The sequence below is a fragment of the Nicotiana tabacum genome, chromosome 10 (assembly GCF_000715075.1).
Source record: "Nicotiana tabacum cultivar K326 chromosome 10, ASM71507v2, whole genome shotgun sequence".
Lineage (NCBI taxonomy): Eukaryota > Viridiplantae > Streptophyta > Magnoliopsida > Solanales > Solanaceae > Nicotiana > Nicotiana tabacum.
Genome location: NC_134089.1, coordinates 97420073 through 97441115, shown reverse-complemented (window position 1 = coordinate 97441115; position 21043 = coordinate 97420073). Strand labels below are relative to the sequence as shown.

At 37.0% G+C, this 21043-nt stretch overlaps 1 protein-coding gene across 4 annotated transcripts; it reads left to right on the top strand.

Moving 5' to 3' along the window:
• Positions 1–13321: 13321 nt before the first annotated feature.
• Positions 13322–18538, top strand: LOC107828448 (uncharacterized). Of its 4 annotated transcripts, XM_016655753.2 has the most exons (10): positions 13578–13747; positions 13852–13902; positions 14072–14438; positions 15247–15608; positions 15755–16004; positions 16340–16505; positions 16832–16934; positions 17253–17381; positions 17672–17884; positions 17961–18538. In XM_016655753.2, the coding sequence occupies exons 3-10, from the start codon at positions 14180–14182 to the stop codon at positions 18237–18239; spliced, it is 1761 nt and encodes a 586-aa protein (XP_016511239.1). In that variant the 5' UTR covers positions 13578–13747; positions 13852–13902; positions 14072–14179; the 3' UTR covers positions 18240–18538. The 4 variants fall into 4 exon arrangements, with proteins under 4 accessions (XP_016511242.1, XP_016511240.1, XP_016511237.1 ...); XM_016655756.2 differs by lacking the exons at positions 13578–13747; positions 13852–13902 and adding an exon at positions 13322–13393; XM_016655754.2 differs by lacking the exons at positions 13578–13747; positions 13852–13902 and adding an exon at positions 13404–13492.
• Positions 18539–21043: the final 2505 nt, after the last annotated feature.

The window sequence follows — 21043 nt, the reverse complement described above, 5'->3', positions numbered from 1 at the left end:
TGCGGGAATACATTTGAGTTCTAGGTCGCCCACCAGTATAATGCGGGAATACATTTGAGTTCTAGGTCGCCCACCAGTATAATGCGGGAATACATTTAAGTTCTAGGTCGCCCACCAGTATAATGCGGGAATACATTTAAGTTCTAGGTCGCCCACCAGTATAATGCGGGAATACATTTAAGTTCTAGGTCGCCCACCAGTATAATGCGGGAATACATTTAAGTTCTAGGTCGCCCACCAGTATAATGCGGGAATACATTTAAGTTCTAGGTCGCCCACCAGTATAATGCGGGAATACATTTTGTCTGTTCATTCCATATAATGCGGGAATACATTTAAGTTCTAGGTCGCCCACCAGTATAATGCGGGAATACATTTGAGTTCTAGGTCGCCCACCAGTATAATGCGGGAATACATTTGAGTTCTAGGTCGCCCACCAGTATAATGCGGGAATACATTTGAGTTCTAGGTCGCCCACCAGTATAATGCGGGAATACATTTAAGTTCTAGGTCGCCCACCAGTATAATGCGGGAATACATTTAAGTTCTAGGTCGCCCACCAGTATAATGCGGGAATACATTTAAGTTCTAGGTCGCCCACCAGTATAATGCGGGAATACATTTAAGTTCTAGGTCGCCCACTAGTATAATGCGGGAATACATTTAAGTTCTAGGTCGCCCACCAGTATAATGCGGGAATACATTTAAGTTCTAGGTCGCCCACCAGTATAATGCGGGAATACATTTAAGTTCTAGGTCGCCCACCAGTATAATGCGGGAATACATTTAAGTTCTAGGTCGCCCACCAGTATAATGCGGGAATACATTTGAGTTCTAGGTCGCCCACCAGTATAATGCGGGAATACATTTAAGTTCTAGGTCGCCCACCAGTATAATGCGGGAATACATTTAAGTTCTAGGTCGCCCACCAGTATAATGCGGGAATACATTTAAGTTCTAGGTCGCCCACCAGTATAATGCGGGAATACATTTAAGTTCTAGGTCGCCCACCAGTATAATGCGGGAATACATTTAAGTTCTTGGTCGCCCACCAGTATAATGCGGGAATACATTTAAGTTCTAGGTCGCCCACCAGTATAATGCGGGAATACATTTAAGTTCTAGGTCGCCCACCAGTATAATGCGGGAATACATTTAAGTTCTAGGTCGCCCACCAGTATAATGCGGGAATACATTTAAGTTCTAGGTCGCCCACCAGTATAATGCGGGAATACATTTGAGTTCTAGGTCGCCCACCAGTATAATGCGGGAATACATTTAAGTTCTAGGTCGCCCACCAGTATAATGCGGGAATACATTTGAGTTCTAGGTCGCCCACCAGTATAATGCGGGAATACATTTGAGTTCTAGGTCGCCCACCAGTATAATGCGGGAATACATTTGAGTTCTAGGTCGCCCACCAGTATAATGCGGGAATACATTTAAGTTCTAGGTCGCCCACCAGTATAATGCGGGAATACATTTAAGTTCTAGGTCGCCCACCAGTATAATGCGGGAATACATTTAAGTTCTAGGTCGCCCACCAGTATAATGCAGGAATACATTTAAGTTCTAGGTCGCCCACCAGTATAATGCGGGAATACATTTAAGTTCTAGGTCGCCCACCAGTATAATGCGGGAATACATTTAAGTTCTAGGTCGCCCACCAGTATAATGCGGGAATACATTTAAGTTCTTGGTCGCCCACCAGTATAATGCGGGAATACATTTAAGTTCTAGGTCGCCCACCAGTATAATGCGGGAATACATTTAAGTTCTAGGTCGCCCACCAGTATAATGCGGGAATACATTTAAGTTCTAGGTCGCCCACCAGTATAATGCGGGAATACTTTTAAGTTCTAGGTCGCCCACCAGTATAATGCGGGAATACATTTAAGTTCTAGGTCGCCCACCAGTATAATGCGGGAATACATTTAAGTTCTAGGTCGCCCACCAGTAAAATGCGGGAATACATTTCAGCTCTAGATTTTGGAATCAGTAACCCCACCTGAAGACGGAAGGTTGCAACAGAGGTCCCCCAAGCGGTATACAATAAAATCCCCAGCACCAAGAAGCAGAAAGCTGCAAAGGCAAGCGCGCAATTCAAAAGGAAGAAGGAACGCGTCTCAAAAGAAGCAGTTTGGGAACGTTGTAGCACGCCCAACATAACAAACTGTGATACCATTGAAGAAACCATTGGAAGGTTTAAAGAAGCGGGCCATGTTCCCATCAGATCAAGCAGAGTGATGAAAACTGACATACAGAAAAGGCGAAGGACCAGCATCATCTCCCAAGTTCACAAAATAAGGGCATCAGAGGAAAGCGTTAGCCGACAAGAAAGCAAGGCAACAAGAACAAGTTGAAGATAGATGAGATCTCATACTCTAACTTAGCTTCTTGTTTTTCCTTTCAAGAACAATGTAACAAGGAGATCAGCGAGCAGTAGCGTCCTACAGCAGCATGCAACAGAGCACAACAACAGCAAGCATTACAGTCACACGGTAATCCCAGCTACCAAAGTTTCCCGAACTACATTGACCTGATTCCTGTTCAGCCCAGGATATGTAGGAAACCTCTGAAGCAAAGGTTTGGTCAAATCTCTTTTTCAAAAATGCTTCACACGGAGTACTCGGACGAGCAAAAATCGCCCGCTTTTATCTTTGCGCGAAAACCCTTCGTGTCTTCGTGCAAAGAGGGGCAGCTGTAAGCACGGGGTTTTTGCTTCACGGACAATCGCTCCAAAAGAAAATGAAAATAGTGACAAATGACTTCGCTATACAATGTTTCGAGTTTTCCGTGACATGCGTTGTTAGTCATTTGTGGGTCTGTCCATTTTGCATCTAATCTTACCGATCAAAATACAAAGCATGTATGTCAGGGTAATTAAAACCATAATTCGGTCATTAAAAAGAACGAAAATTCAAAAAAAAAATATATATGTATCGCTCGTTCTAGGTTGTGTTTTAATTTACTTAAATATTTTAATTTGGTGTGATAATTGTGTTGAAGTGTCACATGGTCGTTTGTTTTAATTTCATTTGTTTTATTATTTATTTTGTTATTTCATTTTTTGTTTTAAAATAAGAGAACAAAGAAAAGAGTGATTTGGGCTCAAGAGATAAGATAAAAATAGGCCCAAAACCGGCACAATGACCCAGCCCAAGTCAGGCCTGCCCAAACGCTGATTCAAACGACGCCGTATCAGCTCCCTTATCAGAACCGTTGATCTGACTCAAACAAACGGTCCTGATCAAGTTGATCACTTCACTTCGACGACGTCGTTTCAGGCAGATTAATCTAAGCCGTCCAACCCCTTGATCCAACGGACCTAGGCCATTTCCCTTAAACCCGTCAAACTCTGACCCGATCCAGCCTCACCCGATCTCACCCACTATCAAACCCAAAACGACACCGTCTTCCCTAAGTGAATAGATCCTGGCCATAGATCTCATTTGATCCAACGGCCAGGATCTAAACCCCTAGATCGTATATAAGCTTTCTATCGTACCCCACGCCCCCTATTCGAACCCCCCTCCACTCATCGTCTTCACCAAAGCACTGAAACCCCTCCAAACCCTAGCAGCCGCCCTAGTCTCCCTCGCCATTAAAGCCGGCGGCATGAACGCCGGTGACCACCTCCTGAACACCCTAGGACCACCTCACTGTCCTAAACATGGATCTGCTATCCATTTGCCTCGAATCACCTTCCGTCGTCTCGAATCTTCATTTGAAGATTTGAGTCGAACTCTGACCTATACCAAACCACCCCATCTTCGTACCAGACACTCCCCTGACCCTCCTCGTGACCAAACCAAGTTTGGTTTGGTCCGAATCTACCCACAACTCCCAAAAACTCAAATCTGAGAATCTGAACCTTAGAACACAAGAGCCTGAGGAATCCGACCTGCTTCATAGAGGGTTTGAGGTCTAATAGACCTTAACCAAGGTGTTCTCGGTTGAGAACACCCTGGTTAGAGTTTCTTTGGCCTCAAATGGTCAAATCTAATTCGGACTGGGGTCGGCCTGCTTTGAACATTTTCTAGTAAGTTTTCCTTTTCTGTTTTTGTATGGATGAGTCTGTTAGCATGTTCTGTTGTGTTTGTTCGGTATTTTCTGATACTTTTCTTAATTTCTTCCGTCCTTGTAAAGACCTTTTATTTGGTCGATTGTCTTCTGTGTATGTTTTGAATGTATTCTGTAATATACATGTTCGATTAGATTAGTCGTCGCATAAATAATTCATATAGGTTCCCAATAATTGAACAAAAGTTGTCTGATGCCCTTTGGGTCCCTGTACGTATTGTTTATGTGAACGATTGATTATTACCTGTTGTATTTAGTATAGTCGACTCGATAAACCTCGTCGATTAGTTTTCTATAACTAATGGATCAAATGAGCTAATAATTTCACATGACTAATTGAACCTTGTCACTGACTGAATGCCCGACATCGTCTGAAATAAGTTTGTTTGCATTGCAAAAATGACTGAAAAGGTTCAGTCCAGGGCAGTCCTGAATTTGAACTTTCATGAGTTCAGAATGCCCTGATGATGCAATGGGCAGGGCAGTAATAAGCAGGGTTTAACAGGGGTAGTCTGGGGTTTGAAAAGAAAAAAAAGGGCTTAGTTTAAATGAGCTGACAAGTAGGGTACTAATTTGGGATTAAACTAATACCAATGGGGAACAAGACACAAGAGTATGGGGTTTAAAAAGAATACTTAAATAAACCCATAACCTTTGATTAAAGAAAAAGCCAGGCGTGGGGAACAAAATGGCTGGCATCAAAAGATGCTTAAGCATGGGTTTAAAGAGTATGGGCAGTCTGCAAGTGGGAGGATCCAGGCAGCTTAGCTGCACTGGGTCGTTTGGCTTATAAATAGGCCATTTCAGAACTTAAAGAGGGGCTGGAAATTTGAGTCTTAAGAGAGGTCTTGTGAGTTTAAAGAAAACTGAAAACATAAGGAAATTTCTAGTAAGTACTGTAATCAAACACTGTCTGAAAGCTACATAAGGGTTCGTATTGGTCAAGCTGTCTTGGCCAAGTTCTGTTGTTTGCACTGATTGAGCTGCTTGTGATTGTTGGACTGCTGGTGTTGCTGCATAGAACACTCTGTTACTTCTGTTTGTTTCATTACTCTTTCTGGGATTACTTGTTTGGTGCTCGACCATCTGCTGGTTTTCTTTGTTCTGGAAATTGTTGCTGGTTGTCTATGGACTGTGGAAAACACTTGTTATTGTTGGTTTGTTGCTGTGTTGTTGCTGTGTATCTGCTGTTGCTGTGTTTACTGCATACTGCTCAACTGATCATTCCTTTCTTCTTTGTCCTCTATACCAGGTACACAACCAATGCACTATCAAATGTAATTGGAACATTGAGCATGAATGCAAAAAGAAAAGACCTGAAGTTGATTTTCATACATAGATTGTTATATTAGATATCATGTACTGTATGATAATTTCCATTCCTGTGTTGACAATAGAAGCAGCCTGTATGCCCAGTGTATATCAATATAGATTAGCTAAATGGTAGTTTACATATGTATGCTGATAGGTGAAAATATTCTCAATGAAATAGGTTGCATCTCAGACTTAGTTTTACTTTGTAATATGTGCTGTAATGTATGCCAAGCATGAAAACTGTACATCATTGGCTAAGTGCTTCCTCTTCTGATTAATGGTCTCATATAACTAGTAAACCACATGTTAAGACAAAGAACACAAAACTTGCAATCTCAACCTCATGAAGGTCGAGCCCAGGTCAAAACAGGCCAAGCAGGCCCGCATCGAACAAGCAGTGGCCCAGGTCTGGCCCCTCACGCATGGGCTGGATTTGGGCCCGCGATTATTTGCTCGGCTGACTGTGCACGCAGCCTCGTTTCTGAATTTTTTTAAGCATTCTGAATCCTGCTATAAAAGACCTGCAAGCATATAATTAACTAGGACTATCTCCGCTTTCAATTAATAGAGACACATGCGACAAGAAACGTAGTTGCTACAGGATATCCTTTTAAAATAAAAGACGAGATGAGCCTCGACAAATAAAAAACGCACAAGCTGCGGGGCCCTCGTTAAATGTATATTATCGAAGCATTCAGTTTCCAGGACGGGTCGTTTAGCAAATCTCACGGCCCTCCCAGAATAATAACGCGATAGTCTCTTTAAGCGCGTACTTAATAATGTTATCTTCTTAAACTCGGGTGCACATTTATGTGACCCAAATCCAAATCTCAACGGAATCGAAATGTGTCTCTAACCACGGGTACATTGATTGTGGCGTGGTCTGAGATGCATTTCCATGACGTTGCAAATTCTTTTCATAAGGAATGAGACGAGCCTCGACAAACAAAGATGTACAAAGTGCGGGGCTCTCTAAATGTATATATATAAAAATACTTAGAATTCGGGACATGCCGTTTAGCGAATTTCATGGCTTTTCCCCAAAATAACAATACGCTAGTTGCTTTAAGCGCGCCTTTAATAATTTATTTTCCTTAACTCGGGTGCACATTTATGTGACCCAAATCCAAATCTCAACCAAGTCGAGATATGTCAACAATCACGTGTACATTGATGTAACGTGATTCGAGGTATGTTTTCACGACGTTGCAATTCCCTGTAAAAAATAATAATAATTATGAAAGCAGTTAAAAGATAAAATTGGCACATAAGTTCATATTTGTATAAAATCAGATAATCAAGCCGAATATAACAGTTGAGCGACCGTGCTAGAACCACGGAACTCGGGAATGCCTAACACCTTCTCCCGGGTTAACAGAATTCCTTATCCGGATTTCTGGTACGCAGACTGTAATATGGAGTCATTCATTTCCTCGATTCGGGATCAAAACTGGTGACTTGGGACACCCTAAACCTCCCAAGTGGCGACTCTGAAATAAATAAACAAATCCCGTTTCGATTGTCCTTTAATTGGAAAAAACTCCCTTGCACCCCCGCGGGTGCGGAAAAAGGAGGTGTGACACTTAGCTTGAGGGATTAGGAGTTGTGTCTTATTTTCTATGTGTTAACTGTTGAATACGACGTATAGGTGTGGTGACGAGTATCTATACATCGATGTCAAGCATGCCCGTGAGTCTTATACTATGATTGATGTGACTCCATTTCATTTTGTTCATGTTTTATATGATGATTTCTATTGTTGAACAAGGCTTGTGGAAGTATTATTGGTAATTGAACATTGTATAGCGTTGGCTCAAGTTGAGAATTGAGTCGGGAAGTAATTATGGAAAAGAGAATAGGTTTATGACATTGTCTCCCTTGCCAGGATGTTATTGCTTTTGATATTATCTCCCTTGCCGGGATATTGTTGTTATGCTATTGTTCCCTACCGGGATTTTATTGTGATATTATTGATTCCCTTGACCAAATTGCTTGTGATTGTTGCTTGGGTGAGGAAGAGTGTAAAGCACGAAGGGTAATGTCGTGCATGATTTTGAGAGTGTTAATGCACGAAGGGTGATGTCGTGCCGCACGATGTACAATGTCGTGCCATGATATGAGTGATAATGCACGAAGGATAATTCTGTGCCATGATTATGTGAGGTAAAAGCATGAAGGGTGATGCCGTACCGTTTTTATTAATTTTTATGGTGAGGATGAGAATAAAAGCACGAAGGGTGATGTCGTGCACGTGTTATTGAGTTCTTGATTCTTGCTGATAATTGAATTATGGCTTTCTTTACATTCCTATATTGGTTTTTTGTTGTTACCTGATATTCCCCGCAGCATGTTCCCCCCCCCTCGTATCTTTAAGTGTGAATTTCTGCCTTTATTTTTACGTTGTATATGATTTAACTGCACATATTTATTTGGTAGTCTTGTCCTAGACTCGTCACTACTTCGCCGAGGTTAGGCTAGGCACTTACCAGCACATGGGGTCGGTTGTACTGATACTACACTCTGCACTGTGTGCAGATCCCGATGCTGCAGCTTTTGGACCACAGTGAGGTTGCTGCCTTCAGTCCATCAGGAGATCCGAGGTAGTCCTGCAGGCGTCCGTAGGCCTTGGCGTCCCCTTTTTATCTAGTTATTCTTCTGTTCTTTACTATTTCAGAGACACACATGTATCTATTTTGTCCGGACCCTATTTGTAGTATTCTTAGATAGTCTGTGAGATTGTGACACCAGTTTTGGATGTTTTGTGTTTATGGATTTGTATCGGTATTATGTTAAATTATTACATCTTATTCTTTCGCTTTATTATTTCCGTTGTATATAAAATGTTAGCTCACAATTATTAATGGATTAAAAAGGAAAAGGGTAAAATAATTGGAATAATTGGCTTGCCTAGCTTTCACTAGTAGGCGCCATCACGACTCCCGAGGGTGAGAAATCCGGATCGGGACAATAATTTAAGTTTACCAAGACTCGCGTACAATAGCTTAACTATTTGGAGTTTATATAGTGATAGGGATGGCAATGGGACGGGACGGATTTACTCTTATGCGGGTACATGGCAGGTTGATCAATTTTTAAAATTTTTAAAGCGGGCCGGGGCGGGTGGGGCGGGTTTAATGCGGGGCAACTTTGAATTGTTTTTTTTTGAAACAAAGCAATCATTTCAACTACAATTTCACATTCTTCTTCACTAACACGAATACTATTTTAATTTATAATTAATTAATTTGCATAAGTCTCATCAAATTGATATTACATAAGTTAAGATATCATTATTGATGCCTTCATAATTTTTTTTTTCATATGAAGATTTAGAAGTCTACATACAATAAATAAGATGTGCATCTTAATACGTTGCTGCTAGTTTGCTATATTGGTATAATACCTCCAATTTAACCTTTCTGGATATGTACTCATAGTGTTTAGTCCCTCATTGCTATCTGTTTTATAACCATTTACAAAAAGAGTTTTACAAATTCAACAAAGACAGGTATTTATCTTTGAATATATAGCTAACATGTTGGTCAAAATCATGACATATAGTTTGACGAGACATATTTAACTCCTTTGATCACCAAGAATGAAATATCCTCCAAACTTTGACGAGAACCCAAGGGCGGATCTACTCATTGAATTTGGGTGCTCGAGCACCCATTAATTTCGACTCCGAGTATATGTAATTGTGTAGAAAATTTGAGAAAATAAATATAAGAAAACAGAAAGCACCCAGGAGACAAAAAGTCTAGTAGATTCTTTAGTTAAGGAAGGGGGCTGGAAGTTTACAAAAATTGAATGAGTGAGGGTTCAAATCTTTCTCCCGAAAAGCCTTTTAAAACAAACAAATTATTCCCTTTTTCTCTCCTCATATTATCAAGCTACTTTCTCTTTTTTCATTCTTTCCAGTTTTCACGCGCCGCTTTTTTTTTACCCAATACTTCCTCCGGTCCAAAATAAGTAATTTTTTAGTTGTTTTCACACATATTAAGGGATTCACATTTTAACATTTATTAGCAATGAAATTGACTATATTAATCCTTACTATCTCTTCACATAAACACTTCTCACACATACTCTAACATTATTTACTCCAAGGATAATGTAGGAAAAAAATAATCAATTTATTCTTGAAATCTGAAAAAATCACTTATTTTGGACCACAAAAAAGGCCAAAAAATCACTTATTATGGACCGGGGGGAGTACTACTTTTTAGAATTTCTTTCTACTGACTTTCTTTTATCTCTTCTTATTTTACAAAATGTAATTCACTATAAAGAAAGAAAAAGAAAAAGGATTCCAAAGTTCGACCCTTCTGAAGACAGAGCAATTCCCCCCTAAGGGACAAAACCATCAATCTCTTTTCTTGTCAGTTATGTTATCCATCACAATTTTACGGCGTCCATAATATTAATACTATGAGTTTTCTCGTTAACTTTTTTCATCATCGTGTTTCAATAGTTATGCATTTATGTAATGTGATTGCTAATAACTTTATGTCAGAAAAGCTAAGCACCCACGAACATAAATTCTTAGATCCGCCACTGCGAGAACCATATATTAATTACATTGTAAATGTGCAACATGTTTACTGTAAATATTTATGTGATACTGTGCAAGATGTTCATTGTAAATGTTTATGTGATTCTATTAAACTCTCCATTTTATAAAATAATAAAATGTCAAACTAGTTTATTTTAGAAAAAAATTAAAAAAAAAAATTAAGTGCGACGGGGCGGGTCCAAGCGAGACAGGGCGGGGCGGGTTGAGATTTTTGTGGATTTTTCCAAACCCGCCCCGCCCCATTTGTCATTCCTATATAGTGATAATTGGATATTGATGTTTAATTCCAAGACAAATAAAATATGAAATTAATTGGTTAACTCTGAATAAACCTTCAAGTAAAAATTCCATCTTAAAATATAATGTATTGATTAAGTAACTATGAATGCTCTTTACATAATAATGATAATAATACACTACCACCAAAGTACTTTTGGAGAGAATCAATTTGTGTTTGGCTAATCAGTCTGAAAAGTACTTTTGAGAAATAATTTGTATTTGGCCAAGCTTTTAGAAAGTGTTTTTAAGTGTCAAATTACGAATACAGACATGAATAGATTTACTTAATAATTAATATTATAAGTAAATAAATAATCTCAAAATTTTATTATTACACATAATAATTAAAAAAATTATTTTATTTAAGTAAAATATGAAAATAAAATTAAAAAGTACTTAATTCTTTCAATATAAGTTAAATATATTAAAATTCCTTCAACAAATATAAAAACATTCACTCCTGAAGTCACTATATATTAGAAAGTTTTCCTAAAAATAAGAAGAAATATTTATAAATTAATATCCTAAGTATTAGGTTTAAGGGTTATTTTGGTATATACTATATTTTGTTAAGGGTATTTTAGGTAAGAAGAAAAGCCAAAAATGCTTCTGCTTTTGGAAAGAAGCTACTTTTTCTGTTTCTCTGAAACTACTTCTACTTCTTCCCAAAAGCACTTTTTTCCCCAAATAAGCTTGGCCAAAACACCTCAAGTTAGGAATAAAAAGTGCTTTTGGGGGAAAAACACTTTTGGTCTCTTGAGAAGCTTGGCCAAACAGACTATAAGTGGCTGATGTTGCTTACAAAGGTGAGAGGTTTGAAATCTCGCCTTAAACATTTTTTTGGCAAATATCTGAAGCAATCCTCTTTGGTGAAAAATTTGTAAGTCAAAGTAGAATTGAATCAAAAATCTCCTCGTCTCAAGAGTAAAGACTCAGCAAAACCAATGAGACAAGGCTCATCCTCATCTACAAAAGTGATAAGTTATATTATTTATTCTTCTCTAAATAATGACACCAATCATATTAATTCACGTGTAATTACAACAACTAAACCAATCTTATCATTTGGGAATTTAAAAAGAAATTGGAAAGTAAAGTTATTGTAAATAGTAAGCACGTACACGTTAATAATGCAAATTGCAAAACATGAGAACTTTTTCGTGTGTGTCACACAACCAACACAATTCAGGTGAGACCTTAAAAAATTTGACAAGTAGAATATTAGGACCCACTTCATTACAATAACAACAACCCAGTGTAATCCCACAAGTGAGGTCTGGGGAGGGTAATATGTACGCAGACCTTATTTCTACCCCGAGGGGGCAGAGAGGCTGTTTCCAGGAGACCCTCGGCTCAAAGAGGCAACAAGAGACACTACTTCATTAATTTAAGCAAATTCACATCTCCTCTCATTATCTTCTTCCTCTCACTGTCATTGCCTTTAATTTTCATTAGCACACAAATCATTTTTTACAGCGTATAGCAAACCTCTCCATTTTCTGACCACCTAATGGGGATTCCCTTTTTCTATTACCATTCAAAAGAATCATAATTTGCATTTTAATTTTAAAATGTTAGTATCTTTTTTTAGTGGAGTAATAGCCGTTACGTTGGAGCATCTGATGCAGGTTATCCATTGGGTGGGGAGGAAAATGAAATTTTATGGGTTCGGTCAGGTGAAAAAAATTAGGTGATGATTGACGAATGCATGTAGGATGGGATAGTATGGAGCCATAATTTTAAGTTTATGAGCTATAAGTTATAAGACATGATAATTTACTGGGTTCGAAATTATATATTAAGTAAAAATCTTTAGCACAAATATATAACTTGAGCAAAAATTATTAGGTTTATCCAAACCCCTAATTAATAATCTAGTTTTGCCCTTGGTCATGAGGGTATTGAGGAGACTGAGGAGATGGGGCGATGGGACGAGGAGGAGGAAAAGGAAGAAAATGAAATAAAGAACCTATTGTTAGAACCAAATTACTTTAAAGATGAATACCGTCATCTTTTACCCAAGACCTATCATATCAAATCATCGAGAATTAAAAACTAAAGCGGATGCGTACCTGAAAAGAAAACCAAGACGTGGGTGGCTCCCAAACCAAGATGTGGGTGGCTCTCAACTTTTCCAACGACGGGATATCAGAAAAGAAAACCCTACGTCTGATTTGGGGACCATAATCCATTTATAGTTGCACATATTTGTATAATTATAATTTAGCCCATCATTAAATTAGAAGTTACATCCGAGTATCTACACATAAGACCTCATACTTTAGGAGGTGTCTTATAGACCCATTTAACTTTAAACCTTAGCAGATCACTTTTAATTTGGGTCAACCTTTTAACGATAGCAACCAACATACAATTATTCTTAATACAAAATATATGTGCAAGTCCATAAACTCTTACACCCATCACTTCTGTTTGAATGAGAGAGGGTATGTAATGTAACAACGCAATTTATTAGTGATATTGTCCTCTTTGAGTCTAAGCCTATATAATTTTAAAATGCATCACTAAAGTTGAAAACTTTTTTATTTATATACCCAATATTTTTTTGTTATTTTGCGGATGTAAGATTTACCCGGGATATGAAGATAATGAGAGGAGAGATGTGAATTTTGCTAAAATCAAATCAAACATTGATCTATATTATATTAAAGGATATAAATGGATAATGATATTAAATAAAGTGGAAAGTTAAACAAGGCCACATGAAAATATGAAATAATATTTATTAAGTAACGTAATAGTAATAATCTAAAATTCAAAAATATTTAATAGTAGAAATAGAAGAGAAAGATGATTTGAACTTAAGATTATATTAAAATTACGGTAAAAAGCTCAAACTATAGATAGGACCATTAAATTAAAGTTTTACTAGATAAATAAAAATAACAATTGGATAACAAATTAAAATTTTAAAAATACAAAATAAATTTAATAGAGTACTTAAGTTAATGAAGTGGGACCTAATAATCCAGATCCAGTTGTGTAATTTAAGGTGTCACATGGTTGAAGGACTAACAAAACAAAAATTCTGAGCTATATTAATCCCATAATGTAGCTAGCCGCTAAATGACACTGGAGTAACTGGTACTTCAGTACAGCTGGATGTTGTCTTTTTCTTGGGTAAGATTCCCATGTCTTCATCCGTGCCTCTTCTTTTCCTTTACTTCAGCTGAAAATGCTGTTCATTTCTGGAATTATTATAGCTTTTTTGTTTCTTTGGTGAGAGCAATTATTTTCTTTCTTTTTCCTTTTTTTTTGGGTGCCTTTCTTCTCTGCTAATTGTCTTTCATTGCATGGTCTTCTTGATTACACATTGGGTATGTGCTTGTATCGTCTTCTATCTATCACTCGCGGCACTGAATTATTAGTCCAATTACTGAGAAATTCCTCTTCATCCTAGGCAAATTTTACTTATAATTAGAAGCCAGCTTTGTCTTAAAATGATTCATTTCCCAACATACATCTTTATAATAGGTGAAAAAGCTTCAAGCATGTATTTGGTTTATTTATTACTACTCCATTTTCAGTCTCTTCAAAAGTTCCTTTCCAATTCAGTAATTTCTTTTCATAAATTTCAGCTGTTCTATTAAAAAGTTACACGCCGTGAGACAACAGTTTTCGCTTTTGAGGTTTCCACTTTTGTTCCTCTCTTTAATTAATTTATTATTATTGTGGGAGTGTGGCGTGTTGTGAAAGGGATGCATTAGTTCAGTGTTTATTACTCCATTTCTCCCTTTCGAAGACTATTTATTTGTGTATATTAAAACTGAGGGGCTATTTCTTTTTGTAATTTTACAGTTGGAAGAAAAGTATAACAGGAGAAGGAAAGGATTTCATGTGATGGACAGTTAAAAAGTAGGTTGGGAAGCAAAGCACATGACTATATACTCCTTTTGAAAGAGTGAAATGGTCATTTGTGGGGAAAAGATGGAAGCTTTGAATCAGAGTTCTCTTGAAAGAGTTGTTTCACAAAGGGCTATGCAAATGGGAAGCTCATTTCCATGTCGAATTTGTGTGGTTGGATTTCTCTGTGGTGTTTGCCTCACCTCTTTATTTCTTGCTGCTCTTACTTCATTTGGTGCCTTTCAGTTTGGTGGTGGCCTTTCCTTTTCAGCTTTTTCATCTGGTATTTCAACATCCAATTCTACTTCCCCAAGCATAATAAGTAAGTCGAATTCATTTCCGACCTCACGAATTTTCACTTGGGCATTTGTTTGAAAGATAGAATGTTTTTTTTCTTCCTATGATAGATAACACTGTTTTATTTTGTTTTTTGATAGGCCAGCTCTTGATTATTATATTAGACGATATTGTAGGTCATGAAAACAGTTGATTTTTGGGATACCTGTCAATTGTCTCAGCATTACAAACCAGATTTAATATTTCTTTTATAGAAAGAATCATTAAATGTGTTCCAAGAGTGATTTTGAAGCAAGCAACCTAAGGTTGAAATATAACTGGTTTGAATAAAGCTTGTGTATGATTTATCTAATAATTTTGTATAACTGCTCTATGTTAGCTGACTTCAACTTTAAGTCTATTTTGACTGGTGTGGCACTTTTCTATTTATCCTTTGTATAATTGATAAGTGGAAACAGATCTCGTAGATAAAGAATATTTGACTAGTAGCGACATGATTTGTGACAAAAAGGCGCTGACACATAAGGTGAAATTAGATCAAACATGGGATAAACTACTTTGCCTAAGCAATCTGGTACCCGTTGGAATCTATAACTTATGTTATGGCACAGCTACTGCAATGGAAAGCACTACTTAAGCTGATGTTTATTGATGTCTTGTGTGACTCTAAATATACTCCACTCCCACTATAGAAAAGGAGTGGAGAAGAAGAGTGTTTGTCTTCGTCAATAATATCAATTTCTTAATTATTTGTTTCCACCGAAAAACATATACATCTTCCTGTTGTTGCGGAAATCTTATGAGCAACTAACCTTGTTTTGGATATGTTACAGGTGGAGACTGCAATGTTAAACAAAAGAACTCGGAAAGGTTGTTTTTTCCCCAGGAAAAACTTGCAGCGGGGGTAGATGAGAGGGTGTCATTATTGTACTCATCTTGGAGTAATTTACTGACTCAATCAGCAAATGAAGACAATCGTTTGGGTAAATCCAAGTTACCAAAAGCACCTCACTTTGAGGACTGCAAGCTGAGTGCAGAAACAAATAAACGACTTGATACCCGAGTTCGAAATGACAGTTTCCCTCCATGGACTATATGGAAGGGACAATTAGATAACTTCCTTTTGACAGCAGAAGACGAGAATCTGCGGTATCATAGGCATCAAATAGTATCTGAAGGAGCTTATCCTCCCTGGGTATGTTATTGTCGGGCAGTACGTCTATTCTAAGAAGTTCTAGGCATAACTTAAATCATTTATTTTATCAAACACTATAAAATATAGGATATTCACTTTCATATTTCAATACCAAAAAGCATCTCAAACATAAGAAGCAATTGCAGATCAAGGGGTCAGATGAAGAGAACTACCCCTTAACAAGGAAGGTGCAACGTGATATATGGCTCCATCAGCATCCTTTGAACTGCAGTGATGGAAATGTGAAATTTCTGATAGCTGACTGGGAGAGAATACCTGGGTTTGGTATTGGTGCCCAGATAGCCGGAATGTGTGGTCTTCTTGCAATAGCAATCAATGAGAAAAGGGTCCTTGTTACGAGCTATTATAATCGTGCTGATCATGATGGTTGTAAAGGTAGCTCTAATTGTCGCCGCTTGTTCTTTACACTTTTACCCCTTTGGATCATCAACATTTGACCATTAGGGGCAAAAACAGTTCTAGAAACCACAGGAGAACATAAAAAACTGATGACTTTCCTCTTATTTTGGTTCTACATTACGTCCCCTTTAGTTTGTCAAACCTATTTCAAATCTCCATTAACTTTATATGCATTATTCCAGGATCCCACCAAAAACTTAGAAAAGTTAAGACATCAGTTAAAACTATGGAGTTCCTTCCTGAATGCATTTGAAGTTGAGACATGATAGTATGGCTATTGGCATGAAATTCTATCACTGTTGCCTTCATAGGTTCGTCACGCTCCAGTTGGTCTTGCTACTTCTTTCCAGAAACATCCCAGGAATGCAGATATCGTGCTTTTGAGCTTATGAAACAAAAAGAAGCATGGGAAAGAGGGATCGTAACGATAAAAGAAAACTATACTTCTAAGGAAATATGGTCTGGACACACTCCAAGGTAAAGCTGTAACATATGCCATCTGTGAAAATAAATAACTCTGCAATATCAAGTACATTGTCTGTCCACTTTATAACTGTTACTAATTAGGAAGTCAAAATAACTTTTCGTTTTGGATTTCCGTCTTAATATAACTGTGATTTACACTTGTTAGTGCTTTTATGTAGCTTCTATACATGCAAATTTAGTTTTCAGGAACGTCAAAGGAATGTCGTCCAAAATCATACCATAAATCAGCAGAATATAACTCTGAACCCGGTCATTTGTTTTGGGATGGAGATATTATTATTATATAGTTCATGAAACTCAAAGTATCTTGATTTCAGGTCATGGGGCAAACCTTGGAGTTATTTGCAGCCAACAACAGATATAAATGGAACTCTAATTGCTTATCATCGCAAAATGGATAGGAGGTGGTGGCGAGCTCAGGTAGAGTCAGTAGGCCTACTTAACTTAGAACATCATATAATTTTGGATGTTCGCATGCTCCTTGTGTGTAATTATATCGACTCTTTTGAAAGACAAATAAAACAGTGCAAAATTGTAATCGTTGCTCTTTCAGTTGGTACCCTTAGTATATAACAAAATGGATGCTAATGTTCTCATCAATCTGCCCTTTTCCAGCTGCAATTCAAAAGCTTTTTTACCTGTTGTTTTTCCCTGTGCATTCAATAAATAGCTTTATCAGCGATGTGCAAGGCGATAAGCATATGTACTTGTCATGACTTTTATATCTTTCTTCTCCAGGCAGTGCGCTACCTAATGCGGTTTCAGGCTGAGTACACATGCGACTTGCTAAACCATGCACGACATGCAGCATTTGGCTTGGAAGCAGCGAAAATGGTTCTTGAAAGCCCACTTAAAGATTTTTCAGAGGTACTGAACTCTATTCATCTCTTCTTGACTAGAAGCTAATTCTTCAGGGTTCTACCTTTTCATCTAATTGTGAATATTGTGATACAGTTTATAGTATCATGCATCTCATTGCGCTCTCATCTTCGGTCATCGATCACATCTAATATAAATTTCCTTTATTCTGATCACGTGGAAAAGTGATATCCTCCTCGGATTTGTTCCAGTAGTGTAACAGAAAATATTTGTCATGCTTCAATATGAATCTATATGATTAAAAAGAAGATTTTTTCCCTGTCATTTCCTTTCTTCAGGGAGTAGAAAAGACAGGACATGACATTGCAAAATTTGTATGGTCAAGTCATAAACCTTGGATTCCTAGGCCAATGCTGAGCATGCATGTCCGGATGGGCGACAAGGCATGTGAGATGAAGGTTGTAGGGTTCAAAGAATACATGCATCTTGCTGAGCGCATAAGAGAGCACTTCCCTAATCTTAAGAGCATCTGGCTTTCAACAGAAATGCAGGTATGACACTTTTCTCATACTTCAATTGTTTTTTTCTCCCTGATTTTTCATTAAAACACTTCTTCCAACATAACAGGAAGTTGTCGATCAATCGAGACAGTACCCCCATTGGAAGTTTTACTACACAAATGTGACACGCCAAATGGGTAACATGACAATGGCAAATTATGAAGCCAGTCTTGGCAGGGAGACGAGTACGAATTATCCTCTTGTTAATTTTTTGTTGGCAACTGAAGCCGATTTCTTCATTGGAGCATTGGGTTCCACGTGGTGTTTTCTCATAGACGGTATGAGGAATACCGGAGGAAAAGTCATGTCCGGATACTTGAGTGTTAACAAGGATCGATTTTGGTAGCTACACAGTGAAGCTTCTAAGCAATTATTCCGGGGACAAGATCTCAGATAAACCTGGAAACATCACCTTTAACTCTTAAGCCAAAAGATTTTGGTTCAAAATGCTCCCGGCTTTCTTAGCTGAGATCGTGTTGATAGTCTAGATGAAGAGCTGATGCCTAAGAAAAAATACTCGGATGCTACCAGATGAGTTCTGATTATGAGCAGACAGGGAGCAGCATCTTACCTGTAAATTATTTGTTGTAAAATAAACTTTGCATCACTTTTGTCTCTTGATAATCCTACTACTCATTTCTTAAAGTTGTGGCTCAGTTAATTTTTTTCCCCAGTATTGTGGTGATAGAACCAGCTTGTAAATATCTGGATATTTCATTTGAGTGTCTACATATTAGTAGTACAGAACAGTAATCAAGCAATTCTACCTACTAAAGTTTAAATAGATGGAAAGAAATTATGTAACAATTTGTTGCTCTTAATAATCAACTGGAAAAAAAATAAGGATGTGGGGAAATTAGCTAAACAATGATGACCCAGCTCTATTAATTCCATTAATATGTAGTAATTATGAAGTGTGGAACTAGACAACAAATTAAGTAAGGTGATAATGAAATTCCTTGCGGACAATTCTCTACTTGCTTTAACTTATATACCCGGCCTCCCTCTTGTATTCGGGATTAACACAAGAGTGACTCTGATATCATTTGTAACAGCCCAGCTCAGCCCGCTAGTGATATTGTCCACCCAGCAAGGATGTTAAGGCTTGTTAACTTATATACCAAGCATCCCTCTTGTGTTTTACCGATGTGGAATTCTATGTAAAGTCTTAGGTGTTAGACTTTACCTGTCATTTTCCAACGAATTAACCTTCTTTCATGCCACAATAGTTGAGCTTATTAGCAAAAATCCAACCCTTAAGGAAAATGAATTTCCTAGAAACTTACATAGTCAGCTGCATGCAAATAACAAGTCCAACTCCGCCATGACACTTTATTTAGATTTATAGGAAATATAGTAAAATCACGAGGCTAGCTGCGAGGGGGAAACATTTTATTTAGATTTATTAAGAAAAATAATTACGTAAATGACAAAATGATAGTACTGGTGGATGAAGAATATTAGCAAAACGTAAGAACAGTCTATCTAGATTTGTATGAAATAATTAACAAAAGCAGAGCGTTGGAATCCAGTTCGAACTTCAAATATTTGGGTCTGAAATTAGGTTTGGCAGTACACAACTGTAACTTTTTGTTTCTGTACATGAACACTTCTCTTTGGTATTTGTATAAAAAATATGGACCCAATTGAAATTGGAGGGAGAAATTCAAAAATAGCGAGATTTACAAGTGGTCATTCAAAAATAGTCACAGTTTCAAAAGTAATCGAAATTTAGTCACTTTTCATGTAAAGATAAATCTGAACGAAAATGATGTTCAAAATCTAGAAAAATACTCCAGTATACTTATGTTGGAACTCCAGTATATCCAGTATAATATATTGGAGTTTCAGTATAATATATCATTCCAACATGATATACTTGAGAATGGAGCACCGGTACTCCAATCTCCAATATATTATACTGGAACTTTCGGCGTGTTGGAGTTCCAACATATGCTGGAAGTTCATATATAGGTGCACCGATCTCCAGTATATTATGCTGGAACTTTCCGTGTTATAGCAAAATAATGACTATTTTTTAATAACTTTATAAATGCGGGCTACTTTTGAATGACCTGTCCGAAAAGTGGTTAGCTTGTGTTATATTTACGAAAGGGAAAACTACCCTATATACCTACCTAATCAAAAGTAATTATCTGTAATTACCCATTTTAAAAGTAATTACATCAATACCTATTCTATTACAACTAATTACCCGCCCAACCCAATTCTAGCGTGCGATGGACATATCTAATTTTAAGCAGCAAAAGTGTGAATCCAAAAAAGAAGCCAAAGAATATTTAACTTTTCTCAATAGTGGACAGTGTTGTTAGTATTGTACTTTTTTCTCCTATCATCACCCCCTTTTTTTTGTGCTCCATAGTTTATTTTATCTTCTAAAAGTTTTAAAAAAAAAGTACTATCTAACTAAAATTTGAATTTTCATGTGTGTTGAAGTATTTGGTGATGGAATTTAATGGGTATTGTTCTTTGATTATGATGTTAATGCTAATTTTCAAAGATTTTATTGTGAGAAAATTAAATCCATCATTGAAGGATCTTGAAACTTGAAACTTATAACTTGGTTTGTTTGAGTTTTTAATTGTTTTGATCCGATCCTAGATGAGTTTGTTTGGAAAGTTGATTGAAGGTTGTAGCTAAAGTTTTAGTCAATTTGATGGAGATTTTGTAGTAGATTTTACAAATTTGGGTTGAAATATAGTTGAACTAGAGAAGATGACGAATTTGTATTGTATACCCAAATAGTATACAAATATACCATTTTGGTATACAATTCATTCCAACTATATACCCTATTAGTATAATTATATACTATATTGGTATCATATGCTAGTTGAATCATTTTTTGTTGTATTAGCTGCATTTAATTGATACAATATTTGATTTTCTTTTAATAATAATAATATAGTACAATTTCTTGAAATACTTTATTATATTAATATGTGGTACACTATTTTTTTATTTTTCTTTGTATGCATGTGTGTTATGTAATAGTAATAGTTGCCGGAAATTAACCAGTAAAGATGTATACCATGTTGGTATAGTTATATGTCATATTGGTATCATATGGTAGTTTGTTTTGATTGTTTTAGCTGCATTTTAAGTGAATTCTATTATGAAATTATTTAT

Excerpts from the sequence above, each read along its gene's own strand:
- LOC107828448 (XM_016655756.2), top strand. The coding sequence starts at position 14,180 with ATGGTCATTTGTGGGGAAAAGATGGAAGCTTTGAATCAGAGTTCTCTT. Across the intron at positions 14,439-15,246 it reads TACTTCCCCAAGCATAATAA|GTGGAGACTGCAATGTTAAA; the intron begins GTAAGTCGAATT and ends GATATGTTACAG. Across the intron at positions 16,935-17,252 it reads GGAGGTGGTGGCGAGCTCAG|GCAGTGCGCTACCTAATGCG; the intron begins GTAGAGTCAGTA and ends TTTCTTCTCCAG.